Genomic DNA, 20551 nt, shown 5'->3' on the forward strand with positions numbered 1-20551 from the left:
GAGGAACTAAAACACACGAACTAAATCAAATGGGTGACGTGCATGTGGAGTGAATGCTTGTGGCTGGGGTGCATCGTTTCCCTTTATCCGCCTTTGATCTCCCACCTCCCCTGGACCTCCATCATTTCTTTAGACCTCCCAGAGCAAAAATCTTAAACAGCACGAGTAGGAGGAGAACACTACTACTACAACTACTATTACTACAACTCCCACCACTTCCATGAGAGCCATAATGGAGCAGCTCTCTCCCTCTCTCTCTCTCTCTCTCTCTCTCTCCCCCAACCAGTCCTGCTGCTGCTGCGCTCCCTGCGATTGGGGGGCGCGACAAATGTTGACGGCTCTCTGATCCAACCCAAGACAGTGCACCGCTTCTTCCAATAGCAGCTTTAAGTGGAAAGGCGTGCCTGCGTGCCCCCCTCCCTCACCCACCACCACCACCACCGTCTCATCCCCTACCCCTCTCCCCCCCACCCTCCAGTCCACCACCATCGCCACCCCTCAAAGTACTCGATGTATAGTTAAAAAATGGGAGGGCACACTTGAACCGAGCTGCTCTATGAAGGTAGGCTGCAGCGTGTGTTTATTGATGAGATGAAAAGAAGATGGAAGTGAGAAATGAAACAAAGTAAAGGAACACATTTAAAATCATCATAATAATATAAAAAAATAATAAAGTGCAACAGCTCTTCGTCGGGGGAGGACAATAAAAAAAGAAAAAGACGCAAGGGGAGCCGTGGAAACGCTGTCGCCACTTTTTCAACGTGCTTCGAAGTGCAGGTAAGAAATTGAGAAAAGTACGCGGGGAGAGGGGATGGGTCTTCACAGGGTCTGCTGTGCTGTTGTTGTGGAGGGGGATTTTCTTGTTTAAGACGTGGAAACGTGCGCGTTGACTTCGGTGTGAAATTGCATGAAATGCCTCTTTGACTTCCATGTATAGTTGTTGGCTGTAGCTTCACCCAGGCAATGATTAAGCTCTGGGCAGCTACATAATCGGAAACTTCATTTTCTTTGGAGGACCTCGGGTATTTAATATCAGTGTTTATGAGTTTTACGCTAACCCTCTTTCTTAGTTGTCCGTTAATATTCGTCTTTTTAAAAAAAATTAAAAAAACGCGCTGCCCTGGCATGACGCAAGTTTCCCCCTCCATTTGCCATTATTCTCATCATGCCCCTTTTACCTTTAGCCCCTTTATGGGCGACTTTCGGCTTCGTGCGTGAGTGAGCCGGACCAGGGGACACTTGAGAACAATGCTACCGGTTCCAAGTGTGTTCACAGGTCCGATTCTCGCAACCAGCGATGCTCGTACAGGCTTTAGCACCGCTCGCTCACATTTTACACACTGTGAGCCCGGAACAACTGTGGCCAGCCGACGTGCGCATTTTGGCTTTTAGGTCAGTTATTTGAGTCAGAGGAAACGCGTTTCCTTCTCGCTATTAACCACTATAACCCACACTCGCAACCTATTCCGATACGTGTCGGTTTGTTGAACTTGATAGACTGATGTCGAAACGTCTGAATCATTATAGCAGCGGCTCAGCACCGCGCGTACAGGCTCCTCAGACAGATGTCTAGCCTATTTTTCTCCCCCTCTCTCTCCTTATGAATTAATATCAATACTGTGTGGTATTTATGAGATGGGGTTACATCAAGATGTGTTCAGCAGGCGGGAGGCAGGCTGGCTATTGTGTCTGAGGGTAAAACAATACTGCAGGTTCAGTTTTCTGAGATAAATCACATCCAGATCCAGCGGGACCCTGGCTCTGGATTTTTGGTGCCATGTTTCTTTCTCTCTCCCCCTCCCAAAAAAAGAACAAAAAAAAAAAAGAAAATGGTCACTTTAAATGTCGCAAATCCGCTTCTTTTTTTTTTTTATTTATAGCTTCAATTGTGAGAAAATGTTTTCGACGTAAGGATGTTTTGGCGAATGCTGGCCTAGATATATGGGGCCATGTTGTGTTGTGATTAAAGTTGCATTAGACGCTTCCTGCGCGTCTTTTGAGACATTTCTGTTGCAAAATATTCATGGGCCACCCGTGATGCCTTCTTTTTTCTCCGTTGCTCGTGAGGCTGGCAACGTGGAGGTATATACTAAAGTTCAAATGTGACCAAATGCTGCACATTGTCGATGTAATACAAAGAAATGGAGCAGTGACTCCTCAAAATTCACTTAAAGGGCCACGGGGAGTTTATCCGGAGCAACATGTCAGTCGTATTCTTTTGGGGCTCCATCTATCCGTGCGTGTGTCTGTGTGTGTAAGTGGGAAAGGGGGCAGAGACAGAGCGTGCATGTGTGTGTGTGTGTGTGTGTGTGTGTGTGTGTGTGTGTGTGTGTGTGTGTGTGTGTGTGGCAAACAGATGTTGTCCCAAAGCGCTTGGCTCTGTCAGATAAAGAGAGTGCAGCATGTTCTTGTGTCTATTACAGGCGCCACTGATAGTTTGTGCCACAGCTACAACACACTCTGGGTTTGATTAATCGGCACAGGGCTCGCATATGTAACCCCACAAGTTGTGCGCAGGTACAAAAGCTTTGCGTCAACACATTAGTCGAGCCAGAGGTTAGTTCTGGTGTGACCACTGAGGCTGTATCCGTGAGAAGACGCCAAGTGCAGCCACACACAGGAGAGCCGGGTCCCGGGTTTGACACAGGGGAGGCGGCGTGAGAGCGCAACGCTGCGTCCGGCTCCATCCAGCGCGCACACACGGTCTGTGGACATCCACCTGTGTGTTGTCTGTGTTGTGTGTTTTGGTTTTCATTTCACCACATAATTGTGCGTTCATCCACTCTCACTTTTTTTGTTGCGATCACTTCCTCCCCCCCTACCCCCACCTCGCCTCCATTCACAATACATATCCACAATGTAAACGGGCTGCGATGCTATAGGCTTGGTTATGTAATTGATGGCTGCACTGGATCATTTGTTTTCTGAATGGACGCACTTGGAGAACACGGGGATGAGTGTGCAGCCCCGTGCAGCAGGCATGCCACATTTCTCCTGTAAGATGTCAGACTGCACATTATTCTAAATCTGTCCTGTGAATTGTGAGGCATTGATTGACAGGCGTGCACGTGGTGAGAGTCAGGTAAAAATTATATTGTCACAAAGTGTGCACTGGCATGGATCCCCTTCATGCTCAAAGAAACTCGACACAACCTGCATTTTTGGACATTTTGTTTTATTGTTTGATGAATTGAAGGGTACTTGTCTTGTGTGTGAGTGAGCTCTCACCACAGCTTGATGTCAAAAACTCTTGTTTTTTATCAGCACAGAGGTGTACAGTAGCTGCTGGAAGAGCACGAGCCATTATGTGCCTTGGGGGGGGGGGGTATATCAGTCCAGAGTATCAGGTGCCCAGTTTCGTCTCAGTTAAGACACTAATGAGTATTTATATGTATATATTCCACATGTACATTAATATTCACAGTGTTTGAGCCATCGCCATTTCCCGCTTTCTGTGTCACGGCTAAAACCCACCCATGACTAATGAATATTTAAGAGCATGTCTGCAGACCAAGGAAACTCATTATTATATGAAGGAGACCTAGCAGATAAACTGGAGTCCCACTCAGATGAAGGCAGGCGGCGAGAGGTGTGTAGTTAATCCACACCCAACAATCAATCCCAATTCTCTTTTGGCTTCACCATCTTTCACTCGTCCTCTGTAGCCTGCCACACTGTCTTCACATTCAGCAATTTATTATTGATGAGCAAATTGACATAGTGTGCCCATATTGTCACTGTTGCTACACCTGATTTAATTGGGTTTATGTGTAAGGGTACCATGCTGCACTGATGTATGTATATCTGCTTCTCTTGGAAGGGAGTATTTGAGAAAAGAAAAAAAAAGCAATAATCTTGTACTGTACATGCACACAGATGGCAGGTCAGGATTCCAAATATTTTTTTTTTAAGCGCAGTAAAAGCAAATGTCCAAATACACAAGATAGAGATGCCTCTCTCTGAAGCCTCCGCACTGCCACATTTCTGGTTGCCATCTTCACCAGGCTGCTACCAGGATTTCCTCAAGATTTTTTTTAGGCGGTAGTGGTTTATTTCACAATGTAGAGGAGAGGACATGTACTAATGATCATGGGTAGAATCCACCCCAGTCTACAGAATCATGCAGTGCTGTTTAGTTTGCCACATATACAGCAAAAATACAATTTAATTTGACTGAAACACAGACTTTAAAGTTAAAAAAGTATATGTGGCAGGGAATTAATTAGCACCCACTGTCATTATAATAACAACATGTTAGAAATTATTGTTTAACCATTACATAGGAAGTAAGATAATATTGTTAATCCTGAGAAGGTGATTTTGCCATATGACAAAAGACTATGCACTGGAGTTCATCCTGGTACTTTGTCTAACCCAGTTGAACATATTTGGCAGCCATTTTGGGAATGCAGTAGAGATCCATCGATATAACGAGCTACTTTGTGGATTGCATCCAGAATGTCACAGTGCTTGTTAACTGCTTGGCCTTTTTGTCCCACACTTTTTTTCTTTTCTGCCCTTTTTCTTCTTCTTGTTCTTGTATAATACACATTAGAAGAATATTCCATCATGGAGCAAGGAGTAATCTTTGATGTTGTTCCAACCTGATGTTTTCAGGTGCACAACTTAAAGTTAATGCTAAGTCTTGTATAGCCTCTATGCTTTTGTTTTTTATTTAAGAGGAGCACATAAAGTTTCTCACCTGATGTTTATTGCAAAGGCTGCTGTTTTACAGCCACTGCTGTTTTAATACTGCATGTGAGTCCCCAGTTACCATGGCAAACTTAAAAAGACCTGGACGTCTTTAGAGAGGTCTCAGATAATGTTTATGCTAAACATGTAGCACATATTTATTTTCTTGATCATAGTAAAATATCATGATGTTAGCGCTCGCTAACTCTACCTTGGTGGTTTGCTAGCATATACAGAATTTTTTTTTCAAAACTAGAAATTGTTGGCAGGCTAGCTGCCTCCTGGCTAAACTGGCTGGGATCCTTCTACTCACAAAGCACCTTTTTCACACATAACATGCTTCTCTTCACATCATATTATTTTTTTATTCTACAAAATACACAAGAAAAACCCACACACACAATTGCAAAACCTATTCAGAATCTGTAAAAGCTGCCTTTGTAATTAAGGAGAAAATTTACCCCTTAGCTGTATTATGCAACATAAATGCTGTTACAATGAGCTATGGTGATTTTCTTTCAGCAAAAAGGCAAAGATGGGAAATAATGTGTTTATATAAGGAGAAATATATCTTGTTTATTGACGAGGGAACTGTTTTGCCAGGATAAAAACATTTTGGGATAAAACTGAAGGTTTTTTATTTAACCAGTCACTGATTTATTATGTTTTCATAATGCTAGAAGAAGACTCTCATGATGGCTGAAAACAACTAGCTGAATTTGACAATTCATAGAGCACGGGTTAAAAAAAAAGACTTCCTTCCCCTTATAGTAAATTAGCAGATAAAAATTGAAAAGGACTGGTCGGGAAACCGACTTTCACTCTGAACCCAACGACTTCCAGAGCGTACGTCGTGTGGAAAACCGACATAAAACTATAAAGCTGTGTTTTTTCAGTTTTCAGCTTTTGTTTTGGAATCTCCCCCTCCCTGCAAGTATCACAGGAATGCATAATGAAATTTGCGAACGCACCACGCTGTTGTTAGGAAGCTCTGGTTTGGTTATAAAATTTAATAAAGTCTTATGAAAGGACAGTTAATATCCTTAAAGTTCCCGAATATCTCAATGGTAAATACAACCTTGTTTTTGGATCAACTGATAGAGATATATTCAAAATATGTGTCAAAAGTACAAGCCCTCATCAAACTGTTCTATACACACTTCCTCCAGAGTTAATCTTCACACATACAGTTTGGCACCGGAATTAGACTCATGTACAGTGTCATTATGGTTAAAGATTAAAATATTATATATTATTTTCAATGGTCACTTCTTTTTTAAAAGCTATTTACTGTTGTTATTTGATACATACATATACTACATACAGTGCAAACACAGTCCAGTTGTGGGTGTGACCATGTGTTTCCATTACCTTTGCTAAAATTACAAACAGACTCTTGATTCATGCTTCTTTATATTCACAGACCTGGTTTTTAAAAGCTTTTCACGCAAACTCATCTGTTTGTGCTGGAAGTTGCTTCACAAGAAGTACAGAAGATATTCGATTTCTTGCAAGGCAAAAAAAAAAACTGGATTAAAACTGAAATTTGTTACTTTAATGTATCTTTTAATCCTCAGTAAACATTCCCTCTTTGCATTGAATCTACAAGCTACAAGCATTTAAGGCTCATTTGTAGTCTCTGTCTTTAAACACACACGCAGGCCCAGGCATTCAACTGATGTGAAAAATGTATCCTGGATTCTAATAGCGAGGTTGTATGTTTGCCAAGGTGCATGTGTGTCCTCAGTTCACCCTGCTACCCATATGGTTTTCTACAAGTCATGGTGAGATCACTGCCTTGGTGAAGAGGGGGGGAAAAGTATCTAAAGAGAGTTGAAGAAAATGTTAAAGTGAGTAGTAACCGAGTAGAAAGAGTAACTTTTAAAACAATTTTTTACAGAGAATAAGTGCTGTGAACCCGTTGCTCTTATCTTGGCTTCAGGAAGACTTATTAAGCCTCCTGCCAGTAAACAGCACTCACAGCAGCCAAAATGTTAAGATCACGCACAGACTCACTCAAGGTACATCGGTATGTTACTGTGAAATGGGCACACAATGGTATTTTTGTTGCGGGTTTATCGCAAAATAAAGATTGTGGTAACCTTAAAGTATTTCCACAGAATCGAAAAACTTTTTTTCTTCCTTTTTTTCCCTCTCTCTCTCTCTCTCTCTCTCTCTCGAGCAAGCCATTCGTTTTTTGAAATGCAGCTGCAGGAACAAAAAAAGCATTTTGTCTTTTGAAAGAAATCATTTTTTTGAATTTACTTTTTTTTCCCATTATCATGAAAATGAAAAGATTATTTGCTGTGGTAGTGTCTACATTGTTATTTGCCCTAAAACTGACCCTGACAAAGACAGATTTTTTAAATATAATTCTTCAATAAGCTGGGAACCATCGGTAATTTGGCAAAAAGCATACGGCTTTACCAACCCAGCAACTTTTTTGTTTTTTTACATCGGCTTGGACTGTTGTGGTTGATTAACGACTTTTGGACCACATGGCAAAGGGAAACCAAAGCGCAACCTGTTCAACAACAAACACATTTTCTGTTTTATTTAAGTAGCCAAGCTTGTTTTCACAGTACATTTGACTTTTAAAAGTGGTAAAGACAAACTCAGTGTGATCGTCCTGTTAGCACCAGATCCAGTTAATAACCACTGTGTTACATTTTAAACACACATGCACACCATGTGCCTCCACAAGATGTTTCAGCGGTTAGTATGGCAATGTAATAGCTGTCAGTTGTGGCACAGTGTTTTTCACTTTAGTGAAATCTTCCAATAAAAGACCTTGTGGCAGCTGCAACGTAAACCAACAATAATGTCCTCTTTCACTTAGAAATCCAGTAAACAAGTCAACCGATATGGATGTATTTAGACGCAATGACTTTCTTGGCCTTTTACTGTAGTAGTGTGCCAAGTGTCTCAAAATTCATGCATTCATGAATATGTTTTCATACTTCCTCCTGACTCCTCCAGGGTCAGCCCAGCATATCCCAACATGCATTTACAGAGGAAGGCAGGGCAACACCCTGTGCAGGTCACTATAGGCTAACACACGCACAAACAGAGAAACACACTTACAGGAGTTAGTCATTAAAGCCATGACATTACATTTACTCAGCCTGTAACCCTGTGTTGCACAAAGAAAAAAATCTAAAAACTAAAATAAAGTGCAAAGCTTCCTTCTCCTCTCGGGCTAAACACGACAGAACAAATGACTTAGAATTAACACATTTATGATTGTAACTGCTGAAAATACTCTCGGGCCATGTGGCATGGTTTTTATAGTAATGTTACCAGAAGCAGCTGATGAGCTTAGGTTACACTCTTGGGCTTATGGGCCATAGATTGTTACCATCAGAGAGAATCATTCTGCCACATTCAAACAGACCACATGTACCAGCCAACATGTGCATTATCTAGGCCAAAAGGCCACATGATTATCATGGATGGAGCCCATGGGTGGTCATGTTATCTCTCCGCTCCGTGCCGCGCGAGGTGACTCTGTAGTGACACCACTGTTTTGCACATGAAACACACCCGACAGCCAAAACTACACCAGCACTTACCGATGATAGTAAGACTCACGGTGGTGGTGAAAAGTCAAATAGCTTGTATGGCAGGTAGGGACACATTGCATAGCAACAAACGTTTGGTAGGTTGGGTAATGGAAACTCATTACAAACCAACTGGGCTTTGCCTTTATTACACAGAGCTTTGTACAGCGAAACCAGTTTGAGCTCAATAGGAATATTATAATTGCAAATGTGAAAGTACTCACCATGAATTCTACTGATTGAATTGACTGATTGATTATTTAGCAGAAAAAACATCCATCTCACCTTCATTTAAATGTGTTTTCACCTACTTGATGTATCATTGATCTTTTATGTAGTAGAGATATCAATGTTTTTTTGGTGCAGTTGGCGACAACTGACCTTCTGGTTGATGAAAGGACCGAAAAAACGTATTCTTCATTTTAATAGCTTCCCCACCAATGAGTAAAACATCGCTACCAAAATGAGTTAAGAGTAGCTTTGACGACAAATACACAGCCCAAGAGGCATCACCATTAAAAAGCCCAATATATGTATTTGCAACAGAGAATTGTATATGTGATCAGTGATAATATGTGGTAATGTTTACACAACTTGTGCTGTAGAACTAGTATAACCACACCAACTCACACACTCTCTCAGCGTAGCTTTTCCCTGCAGGCATTCCTGAGCTTGGTAGGTAAGGTTGAGCAGAAGAAAAAAAACCTGCCTGCAAATCTAATTTACAACAGATCGCTACACAACGCCACACAAAGCTCAGACCAAAAAATATTTTAAAAAAATGATTTACAAAATAATATACAGAAAATACTCAGCATTACAAAGAATGTACATTTGTAAATACTGGTTAAGATTTTGACACATTTTACAGTTCACTATTACAAATGCACACAGTCAAAAAACACAAATTCAGTGTTGATAAATGTTGTGCGAGGCTCAGTTATAATTTTGAGTTTCCATGAATTACAGTATTTTTTCATCAGTTTCTAAGGCTGCAGTCAGTGAAGTAGAAAATGTATAATTTATCCAGATTTACTCAGTAACAGTGTGTGTGTGTGTGTGTGTGTGTGTGTGTGTGTGTGTGTTGGTATATTGTTTGGATACCGTCAGTATTTTTGTAAAACGACTCTTACTTGTTATTAATACCCTATGTTAGCTGATACTTGCTATAGATTACTGACCTTATTGTGTTTATTGAAACCCTGTTTCCATTGGACGTATCTGCATGTTCTGCAGTGTATATTGGAAACATTTTTAATCAGCTCACATTTCCAGATGATATCTCGTCCTCTTTTTGTAGTTTGTCTTTACTAGAATATCATCGACACAATACTAAAATGGGGAAATCTAGCTGGCTTCTTTAGCAACTTTGCCTTGCGACACAGTGCTGTATGGATAAGGTTTCCCCACTGTGGTTAGGTCGGGCCTCCTCCCCATCGGATTCAGAGAAAGTCTTACATTTGTGCTAATTTCAGTTTAGACTGTTTGAGTTTGAGTCTTAACTTGTGTTGCTCGGCTAACATGCAGACCACTGTGACCAGAGCCCTCGCTGGAGGTGCGTATAGGTCACTCATTTGGTTGACTGTGTTTCAGCGTGTCAGCGTTACACTTTTAGATCGGTCATATGTCAAATGAGCTGATGAGACATATATAATCTGTAATTACTACGCAACAACCTGCCAGACTATAAATACACTAAAAAAGTGCTAACATCCATAAGGTTCGAAATAAACACAGAATAGCCTCTGCTTGAAATTTTGTTCACATATGAAGCTGAAGACACATGATATATCTCAGTCATGGTTTGTACATTGTTGCAGTCACAGCTACTGGATGAAGAAACATATTGCATCATGAAAACCTTTTTCAGAAAGTCCATTTTCCCCATTTCCTTTGCTTCCATGTTGTCAACATGCAGCGTGTTAGCAGTAATTTTTTGTAAAAAAAAAAAAAGGAAAGTATTGAGCCTGCCAGGTTCTGGGAGAGAGGCAGGACTGTTGACCCTTGAAGCGCAAATCAGCTAACAAAAAAATAAAAAAATCAAGGTTCAGGGTTTCATGGTTGTGCTGAGCTGCTTTGAGCGCCATCGTGCATCTGTGAAAGTTCAGCTCTGTTGCCGGACCAGCTCGGCACTGGCTCGTGCACCCTCGTGCAGCTGCTGGTGAAACACATGGTGCAGGACTTCAGAGGCTGCTCACAATCACATTCACAAATGGTGAAATGAAGTTAATGCACTGTTGTTGGTTACATCACCGTGTCCTGAGATGACACTGTCCTAAACTGACATTGTGAGATTAGATTAAATGTTATATGACCGGACAATGATATAAAATATTTAGAAAAATAATCACAAAATCTCAGGATTCAATTTGAGTTTGATTCCTATTATAATAACATTTTACATAACCCATTAGTGTATATTAGAGGGAATATCATATCCCTGTGTGTGTAGTTCACTTATTGTGAACACTGCTGCTGACTGTGTGTGTGTGTGTGAGAACACCTTTACTATAATCCTATTAGTGTTGTATATGAAAGTCAGCCTTGCACAATGCTTGTGTGAGCACCTTTTGTTCTGTTCTCCTGGACTCCATCGACGTACTGCACGTGTGTGTTTGTGTGTGCGTCTTCCTTCTCTGTGGTCTCTCTAGTGACGAACATTATATACACTTACTGTAACCTAACATATCGTGGCGCTTTGCTGTTCTGTTAGAACTGCCTGCTCGTTAGCGGAGGTCCCACACTATCGACTCAAAATTCAGAACAAAGCATCTTTGTTCTGCTTTATCTCTCAAGAACAGAAAGTCAGGAGACAGTTGGTTTTCTTTCTGAGACATAAAGGTGCTACAGCCTCTCTATACTACACAGTTCACTTGTTGAGATCTTGTTTACTTATATATCATCCAGGCATGGAGATGAACTCACAGGGAGTTGGGGATTCCTCGCCAAACAGAATTAATTAAGCGCTCTTCTAGCATATTGCACTCATGACAGACAGAGAAATCCTATGAGCATCTGTGTAGGTCCATGAAGATCTCTTAATGGCCTGCGAGGTCCTTTTTTTGGAGAGTTAAAATGTCCTCGACATGTGTAGTAGCTGTGGAGAGGCATTTGCTGTGGACACTTGTGCCTAAATGATAACTCTTGAATTTAGCATTATCTGCTTCGGGGGTTAGAGGTGTTTTGGAGACTGTCATATGAGTAGTCAGATGGTTCTTTTTGGTCAAATGCTCATTAACAAAAGCACAGCCATTTGCCAGGGCTAAGATGTTCTTGAAAGCGTTCTTTCCAGCACCATAGTGAGATACTGTCTTTATAGATTTAAGAGTCCGTTTATTTTTTTCTCTCTATGCTCTTTTAGAAATCGTTATAAAACACAATATGCAGTGTTTACTGCTTGTGCAGATTTGTTTGAACTTGCCCCTAAAACTCTATATTAGAATTAGATTATCCACACATCTGACAATTAAATAAGTCTGACAGGCTTCCTTGTCAAAAATACTTTTACTGTCCTGTGCTTGTGAAATGGCATGCTTGTGTTTATTGTTACTTGTTTGCCTAAGGATTTTAATCAGAAAGCTGCACATCCAGTCACGTTTTAAAGGCTTTCTGTGGAACACATTAATCTGCTGCTTAATAGTGTTGTTGTGAATTCATAAAATGCTATTTTATAGTGTTTGCTAAGTTTTTTTTAAGATGTCCCCTGCGCTGAGCTCGAAAACAAAACTGTGGTTGTGAAGTAAGAATCGTCCCACGTCTGTGGTTTTTACATGAAGAGCTGCTTCAAAGTTCAGGAAGACATTTCACGTGGTAGTTGTTTCATGTAACGCTCGGCTCAAAAGTAATGTGGTGTGTCTCTAGCAACACTGGACATTTTCGGCTCATCTCAGAAATATTTTTCTGGTGATGTGATGTTGCACCATATACAGTTTCAGTCAAGGGAGAAAACCAAGTCAAAGGAAAAAGAAAAACAAAAGTGTGAAAAACTTGGCTCAACTTGTCATCAGCCTACGCGTGCCTGTTGATGATTTTCAGTGACTGTTATAAAGGCAAATCAATTCAGTCTCGAGAGTGTGAGGCATTTGCTGCTGCTTCTCCTGAGGTGTGTGTGTGAGAGTGTGTGTGGGTGAGATTTAGGTGCATTTATTTACCTCACAGGTTGATTGATTCTCAACACTATAGACGGATATTTGAATGTAACATGAGCCACATCACTCTGAATTACATTGTTGGCTGGAGATGAATATTCAGTCACCTAAAAGAATCCTTTTTAATTGTGCAGAGGGAACACAGACTTCACAGCATCAGCTGACGTTTAATTCATTTACTCATATTTCACTGAAAGTTTGATTGATTACACCGAGTTGTAGCTGTTAATTGTTTTTTTTGTTTTTTGTTCCAGAGGAGTGAAATGAACGTGTGGTGTCGTTATGGAACACACCTTGAGTTGTCACTCCTCAGATCTACACTTCGTCTCCTGATTACTCCTTAATATTTCCCAGACACACATTTACATTGTCCTCTAAATTGCATTAGATCACCTATCCAAACCATAGCATTAAAGCATGATTTCTGGCAGTTTATATGCTAATGCACTCGCGCTAAATGGATGATTGAAATTAATAATTACAATGTTGGACAGTGGTTGTTAAGCAGTAGTGGTCTCAAACAAATTCAAACATAAATTACTATTAATTAGGTGCAACACAAAAACACTCCTGATAAGTGCAAATGTGCAGCGGACCCATCAAGACGCTGAATGCACATGCATGGACGTGAGCGTTTCACAATGCCCCGTGGCCCTTTTATCTCCAGATTTAAATGTACCCAGGGCCTTGAATATATGTCCGTATAGTGTGTGTAAGCGGTATTTGCATATTCAAGATGTATATTATTCACATGGCTTATACTGCTCCTTTCATGGGCACACGCCTCTTATGTCTGTTCTCAACCCCATCCCCCATCCTCACCATTTTACCCCCCCTACCCCACCCTTGATTAACTAATGTCCAATGCGATGCTGCGTATTTCATGAGCCAGTCACCTTATGCAGACGGCTGATTAACCTGGAGTCTGGGCTGGCCAAGTTGCAACCTTCATCTCTCTGTCTTAATTTTTTCCTTTTTTTTTTTTTTTTGCTTCGTGCCCCCTCTCCACTTCCACACCCCTCCACCCCTCCCCAGTCTTTGTTGTGGCGGCAGCGGCAGAGCATGCATTGCATTGGCAGTCTGAAGCATTGTGTCTGATTTCCAGCAGACAAACTGACCTCTGGGGATTTATTGACAGCAAACTCCACAGAGGCAGACACAGAGCTGGGAGCATGGAGGCAGCCGGAGAGGGGCGGAGGGTGTTGGGGAGGGTTCAGAGGGAGGGAGGGAGGGAGGGAGACTGGGGGCACAGACGGAGAGACAGACAGATGGAGGGAAAGATGGCGAGAGAGTTACAACGTGATGAAACAGGAAACAGGTAGAGACGCACACAGAAGCCGATCAATGAGGGGATAGGGGGAAAATACACACCTGAATTTTGTGCAATTCAAAAAATGTTTTTATTTTTTTTGGTGGAGCGTTAAGTGAAAGAAAATGGCCGCCTCCTACAAGGATCTAATTAATTTTGAAGGATCATCAGCCCCTTTAGTCCAAGACAGGGTACAGGAGGGAGGGAGGGAGACAGACCCCTGGGCTGATTAGAATTCACTGCAGGTAGGCGCTGGCTGCTGCTCACCCACTGTGTCACGGCTAAAATGGAATCACTGTTGTGAGTGGCAGTCTGGGCAACTGAAGCCTGCTTCCCTTGGCCTGCTCCTTTGTTGCCAGCATTCACCTCACTTTACCCCGTAGGCAGGTGGATTTACATGTCTGGATGGGCACGGGGGACCCGGGGAGGGAACATATATGTTTGCATTGTCTAACTGTGACCTCCAAAAGAAGGCCTGTGGCGTCAAGAATACAGTTCCATATCTGACTAACCACTGTTAGCAAAGAAAACAGGCCAAATATTTGTCACTGTAATGCATTCAGGCATTTTGGCAAATGTGTGTGTGTACTACAATACAGAGAAGACATTAAAATGGAGATATCTGTTGATGGTTTTCACTTTGACTAAGTCAATTCTGACATTTGACGGTTGCACTTGCAGTAGATTTATTTGTTGGTTTTAAAGTTAGATATCATAATGAGGCTCCATTTTGGAGTTCAGGTTTATAATGAGATCTTTAGTGAAAGTTTGAAAGGTTTGTTCTTAGTGATTACAGGTTCCTGTTAAGTTTTAGATTGAAGGGATTCAGTTTAATTTCAATTTAGCGGTTAAGGTTTTCAACATGAAATAGATTATCCGTCCTGAACAAGATGGAAGAACAAATAAGTGTGTGTGTGTGTGTGTGTGTGTGTGTGTGTGTGTGTGTGTGTGTGTGTGTGTGTGTGTGTGTGTGTGTGTGTGTGTGTGTGTGTGTGTGGTGTGCGTTTTAGTGCCAAAGAACGATCCGTCCCAGTATAGAGTGATCACCCTCTGCTGCCGAACATGCTATCACTTGCCTATATCTAATCATAAAATTTCTTAGTTGACAAGAGCACTTCAAGAAAACAAGCACACGTCTCACTGTCAACAGCGCTTCTTAAATTGAGGCCTGCAGACAGATACAATGCAGTCTGTGAGCGCAGCCATTTCACTTTATTACTGTTACACTTTAACCCCTCAGCTCTGGATTCCTTTAAGTTATTCTGCCCTTGTTTACGACGCAACAGATAAAAAAGAAAAAAAGAAAAATCGTAATCCTCTCTGAATATTTCCTATTGGCTTATTTATGGGCTGATTTTTTTTTGTATCCTTAACCTTGGCTCATATGACCCGTCCTCCAGAGTCTGTGGAAAAAATGCACAGGTCACTTTTTAAAGAAATCTCATATGTTCCATGTGTGAAATTGTGTTGCACTAACCAGAGGTGTGTTCTTTGGAAGTACTTTGGATTTGTGAAATAATAAAATGTGTCAACACTAACGTGCAGGTCTGGTCAAATCCTAGCACCATTCTGTTCCTTCACATTGTACAGTCAGTGGCGTTTCCACAGAGCACTTGATAGTCGTGTTGTAACCAGAACGTTTTTTGCTCCATGTTCAAAAAAACATATTTAAGACTCACATTTATGATCCTGTTAATGATAAATATCCACATGCCAACATGCAGAGTAATCTGCGATTACTTGTGAGGCTTATATTGAAGCCACTAGGACCAGTGTAGAACTAATATGTGAGACATTTTGCATTGGTTCCATTCATTTTTTTCCACCCGGCCTGACCTTAAATGATACCAGTGTGAGTGTGTGACTTTTATGTGGTCAGTTTTACACAATTTCAGCTCCAGTTTTGAGGTCAAACTTTTGCATTCTAATGAGTGTGTACAGTATAAGAGCAATTGTGTAAGGCTTTTTTTGTCATCAGCTCATCACATGCTTAATGTTGTTGAATGCCTTTCTTGTGTTTTTAAATGAATGCCTTGTGTGTTTAATATTTCTTTTTTTCCCCCCATTTCCCCCGACTTCTCATGTCACTGCTGGACATTGTCTTGTTTTAATGTCACACTTCGCGCCGAGCGCTGGCTGAGATGTTTGCCAAAACATTTCATCTGTGTGAATTTATGAGGAATTGAGTTTTTTTTTTTTCTTTCCCTGGAAGGGTGTGGTTTTCGTTGCCCAGCAGCTCAGATAACTGCTAAGAGAAGAAGTGGCTCCCAACACCACTGTTATTTTCAACCTTGATTTGTAATTGGTGGTCATGTGCACACAGGAGCGTCCATTCGCCTCGCTTTTGAAAACTCTTCACACATCTGTTGCAGCGCGTCGCTGGCAGATATTCATGTTACTGTGGTTCCTGGTTCATTAAGGGAGTGGCAATATCGACGAGGCAGTATGTGGCATTAAGATTTGTCTTTGTCTTTTCTCTCCCCCTCCAAACACTGTGGCAGAGCAACACAGGATTTGGACAGAGAGGACTGACAGCCTTGCCTAGCACCCGGCCTCTGATCAGCCATCTCCACCAGCAAACTGAAGCTTGACCCGCACTTCATCACCAGCCACACAAGCATCTTCGTAACAAAACGTCATCTGACTGTGAGTACTGCACTGTTTCACATTTTTTTTGCAATCTTTTCCCCGTTTCAGTTGGAAATAACTTGGCTTGAAATAAGACGCAATAGTTTGTTGGAACACTATTAATCGTCATCGGTGGGACAATTGAGCTAAACTCTTTCATTTAGAGAGACAAATCTGCGACTATCAAATATGTTTTTTATTTTTAGTACCCCTGTTAAATTTGTTTCGATTTATAGTATCGCTGCGTGACAAATTATGTAGTATTTTTCTCCCTGATCAAGTTTTTCCCGCCACTAATATACATTACATAAGTTACGTGTTGACTCTGGCATTTCATCACCAATATAATTTCATAAATACTTACTATTCACTCACAGACATACTGTAAATTCATGATCTACTTATATTTATATTTTTGCACGTTTTCCGAGATAAAAACGAGGACAGCTTCCTCGGTTTGAATAAAAGTGATGACTTTAATAATCACTCAGATAAGGTTAAAGTCTAGATTATTCTCAAGCATGTTTTAATGCAAAAGAAATTAATTTTACAGCAATTATTAAAACCTACAATTTGCATAATTCCCACATTAAATACCTATCCAATTTAGATTTATGTTTAAGTTAGTTTTGACAACTAACAGGGGAGAAAATCATCTTAAGTTATCTTACACACTGATCAGCCGGGTCACATCTAGTGTATTCCTAGGATAGTTAGGAAGCACCATCACTGTGAACACATGGCTAACAAAAGAGGCCTGCTGTCCTCTGAGCCCAGTGCACCACCTAATGGCGGCAGGAGGAATTTCAGAAATACACACTGTGGGAGAAACTTGTAGTAATTAAACGGGAACCATCTTAATTGTCTCTCGCCGTGACGATGTGGAATTTTTAAACCACGATTAAAGATAAAAATTATTTAGCTCAGATGTTGAAATTGTTTGATTTTCATCCGAGTATCATGAGACAGAGAATTACCATATCTGTATTATCATTTTAGGAATCCCCAAGTGAACACTCTATGTTCTGTTCATTATAAGCACCAATGCTACTTATCATAGGCCTATATTTAAATTAATTATAGTAATTGTGTTTTCTGCTATATAGCCTGTAAAAACTGTTTTTGGGTTGCATGCAACAGAGATTCTCTAATGTGATTCATTGTCTCATTATTGTTCCATTGCATTGTTTATATTCAACTATTACATTACATTTTTTTCTAATTTTATATAAATAATACTGTGGTAATTGAAAAATATTGTTGTTATATGTGAAGAAAAAGACTTTGGGCGTGCTGCTGTGTTTAAGCCGGTTGAATGATGTCGTGTTTCAGCGTGTCAGAAAGAGTTTTTAAGTCGGGTATGTTGCTCCCTGCTTGTAGGTGACATCAGTTGCAAGGGGATGACCGAGCGCATTCATAACATCAATCTCCACAACTTCAGCAATTCTGTACTTGAGACCCTCAATGAGCAGCGCAACCGTGGGCACTTCTGTGACGTGACTGTTCGGATCCATGGAAGTATGCTGCGAGCTCACCGGTGCGTGCTGGCCGCTGGAAGCCCCTTCTTTCAGGACAAGCTGCTCTTGGGCTACAGCGACATTGAGATCCCTTCTGTGGTCTCGGTGCAATCCATCCAAAAGCTGATTGACTTTATGTACAGTGGGATCCTGCGGGTGTCTCAGTCAGAGGCCCTGCAGATCCTTACTGCTGCCAGCATCCTACAGATCAAGACCGTCATCGATGAGTGCACCCGCATCGTGTCCCAGAATGTGGGCCTGGCTGGGCCAGGGGGGTTTCCTTCTATGCCAGGAGACTCTGGTCAGGATACACCCCGCGGCACGCCGGAGTCAGGCACCTCTGGGCCCAGCAGCGACGCAGAGTCAGGTTATATGCAAGCAACATCACAGCAAAGCATGGATCGTGCATACACATCACTGTACACCTACCCTGGCCTCCCTCTGCAGAACGGCACCCGTGAGCGCCCCCTTTATATTAACCCTCTGTCGACAAACTACGATTCAACTCTCAGCAATCAGAAGGACCACCAGTCTCAAGATCCGCCCTGGATAAACCGCATCCAGGAGAGGTCTCAGCAGGGCGATCGCTTCATCACAGGAGAGTCCACTCACTGCCGCAAACAAACCCGACCGTCACGCTTACCGGTCGGGGTTACAACAGGAGGGATGCACATAAAGCAGGAGGCCGAAGATGAGTACAGCTGCTACGGGGACTGCCAAGACGACACTGACCATACTGAGGGTGTAGAGAGTGAATCCAAGGTTGAAAGTTTTGACTCAGGGGTGAGCTCCTCCATCAGCACTGAGCCAGATGCTATGGAGCAGCAGCCGTACCTGACGGGCTTTGGCCGAGAGGGGAGCGGGGACGGGCACCAAGGTGAAGGAATTCCAGTACAGATAGAGGTCAATGACTCGTCCCCAGAGCAAGTGCACGAGTCAGAGGACGGGGACACATCCCACAGCACTAGTGACAGTAGCATGATGCAGCCCCTGCCAAACTCAGTCATGTCCCAGGCCCTGCAAAATGCCCCGCCCTACATGCGCCAGCCAGAATCACACACCAGCAATCTGAGGATGACCGTGACCAGCAATTCCCAAGTGATGGGCACTGCTGGAAACACCTTCCTGCCCACACTCTTTCCTACACAGACGGCTAGAGACAACAAGCCTTTGTTTTTCCTTCCCGGCCAGCAGCAGACACAGTTTGTGGCAGTGCCACCTCCTGCAATGCCATCATTCCCAAACACCATGACGGCACAGCAACTGGCAGCTCAACAGCAACAGCAACAGGCTGCAGCAGGAATTGGGGAAAAGAAGCCCTATGAATGCACTCTCTGCAGTAAAACCTTTACTGCAAAACAGAACTACGTCAAACACATGTTTGTCCATACTGGTAAGTCCACATGTCAGAATGACTTTTTACAGTTAGCAAGCTCAGTTAAAGGATTGTGTTCTATATAGTTAATGTAGATAGTAGCTGTTCTTCCAATAACAGCAGCACTTGATAAATATTTCTGGCTTGGAGGTGCAATGAAAGCTCTAAAAAGGTGTTAAGTTAAAGAGGAAATGTTTCCTCATCATAACACAAAAACATTACTCATTCCCATTAATGCTATTATTGCAGGGACAGCATACTGCATACTATAAATACACAAGGTATGAGATTGTAATTTGTTCACACTGAGAAAGTGACAAGAATTAATTCCACACATCGATGTGCAAGTTGCAGTCTTATGTTCCAAGTCTGTCTCTGTCTGCATAGAACGTTTATTAACAGAATAACAAGAGCATTTCTGAAAGCAAAAACATTAAGTTTTAAATACTGACAAAAAAAAATTCAATTCAATTTTGATTTAGTTTAATTTGCAGTAGATTTCCAAAGTTACAATCAACTTCAATTAACACTTTCCGTCTCGTACAAATAAGTATTATTGAATGAAATTAGTAAATAAAACATATTGTGGAAATTGTTGTAGTGTATGTTAGCTATAATTTTACACTGGAAAGGTTTAAAATAACAGCTTCAAAATCTGTATTCTTCAGGTCACAGCCGACTGGTATCTCTGTCATTTGACTCACAATGCCAGTCGACTGCTGGTGCAGCACTGCTTCCATGCACCACTGACAGCCTTATTAATCACAAACCAAAGAAATTATCATCACAGAAAGAAAGAATTGGATATCATATAATTAGATGATCTCATAAAAAGTTCCTACTCAAATGGCCATTATTATTCATAAGAATCCATTGCTTGGCCAGAACCACCTCTTATATGAAGACTATTTAAAACCAAATTTTCTGTTTTGCTCACACACTCGTGTGGATTCGCACGGCGATGACATTCAGAAGAAAAGTCACTTATTGATCCAGCTCAAAAGTATTATTTGAAGGGGATATCAGTTGGATTTAACATTATGCTGAATTCTGATTACCACACATCTAATATATCTATAACATAAATTGTTTTTAATTCAGGTACGTTGGCACATGTAATATTCACGGGGTGAAACTTACAAATTCACCAGAAATTGCGACTGAATAAATATTCCTAAAAATATGGATTTGTGCGATGTAGAGTTGCTGCAACAAGATATTTAAATACATCAACCTTCCGGCTGTGTAAAATTATCACAAAAATGTTCTGATGTTTCAGACAAAACACAAATAAATCAATTAATTAAGAAAATAATCCATAA

General features: G+C 41.4%; 1 protein-coding gene across 1 annotated transcript in view; it reads left to right on the plus strand.

The window, feature by feature from the left end:
• The first annotated feature begins 476 nt into the window (after positions 1–476).
• zbtb20 (zinc finger and BTB domain containing 20) overlaps positions 477–20551 on the plus strand; it is a 33360-nt gene continuing 13285 nt past the window's right edge. The window contains exons 1-3 of the mRNA XM_035179328.2: positions 477–777; positions 16211–16355; positions 17718–19247. Of these exons, the coding sequence (XP_035035219.1) occupies positions 17738–19247 (1510 nt within the window). The 5' untranslated portion in view covers positions 477–777; positions 16211–16355; positions 17718–17737. The remainder of the gene's footprint in view (positions 778–16210; positions 16356–17717; positions 19248–20551) is intronic.

Source organism: Hippoglossus stenolepis, chromosome 15 (assembly GCF_022539355.2).
Source record: "Hippoglossus stenolepis isolate QCI-W04-F060 chromosome 15, HSTE1.2, whole genome shotgun sequence".
NCBI classification, from domain to species: domain Eukaryota; kingdom Metazoa; phylum Chordata; class Actinopteri; order Pleuronectiformes; family Pleuronectidae; genus Hippoglossus; species Hippoglossus stenolepis.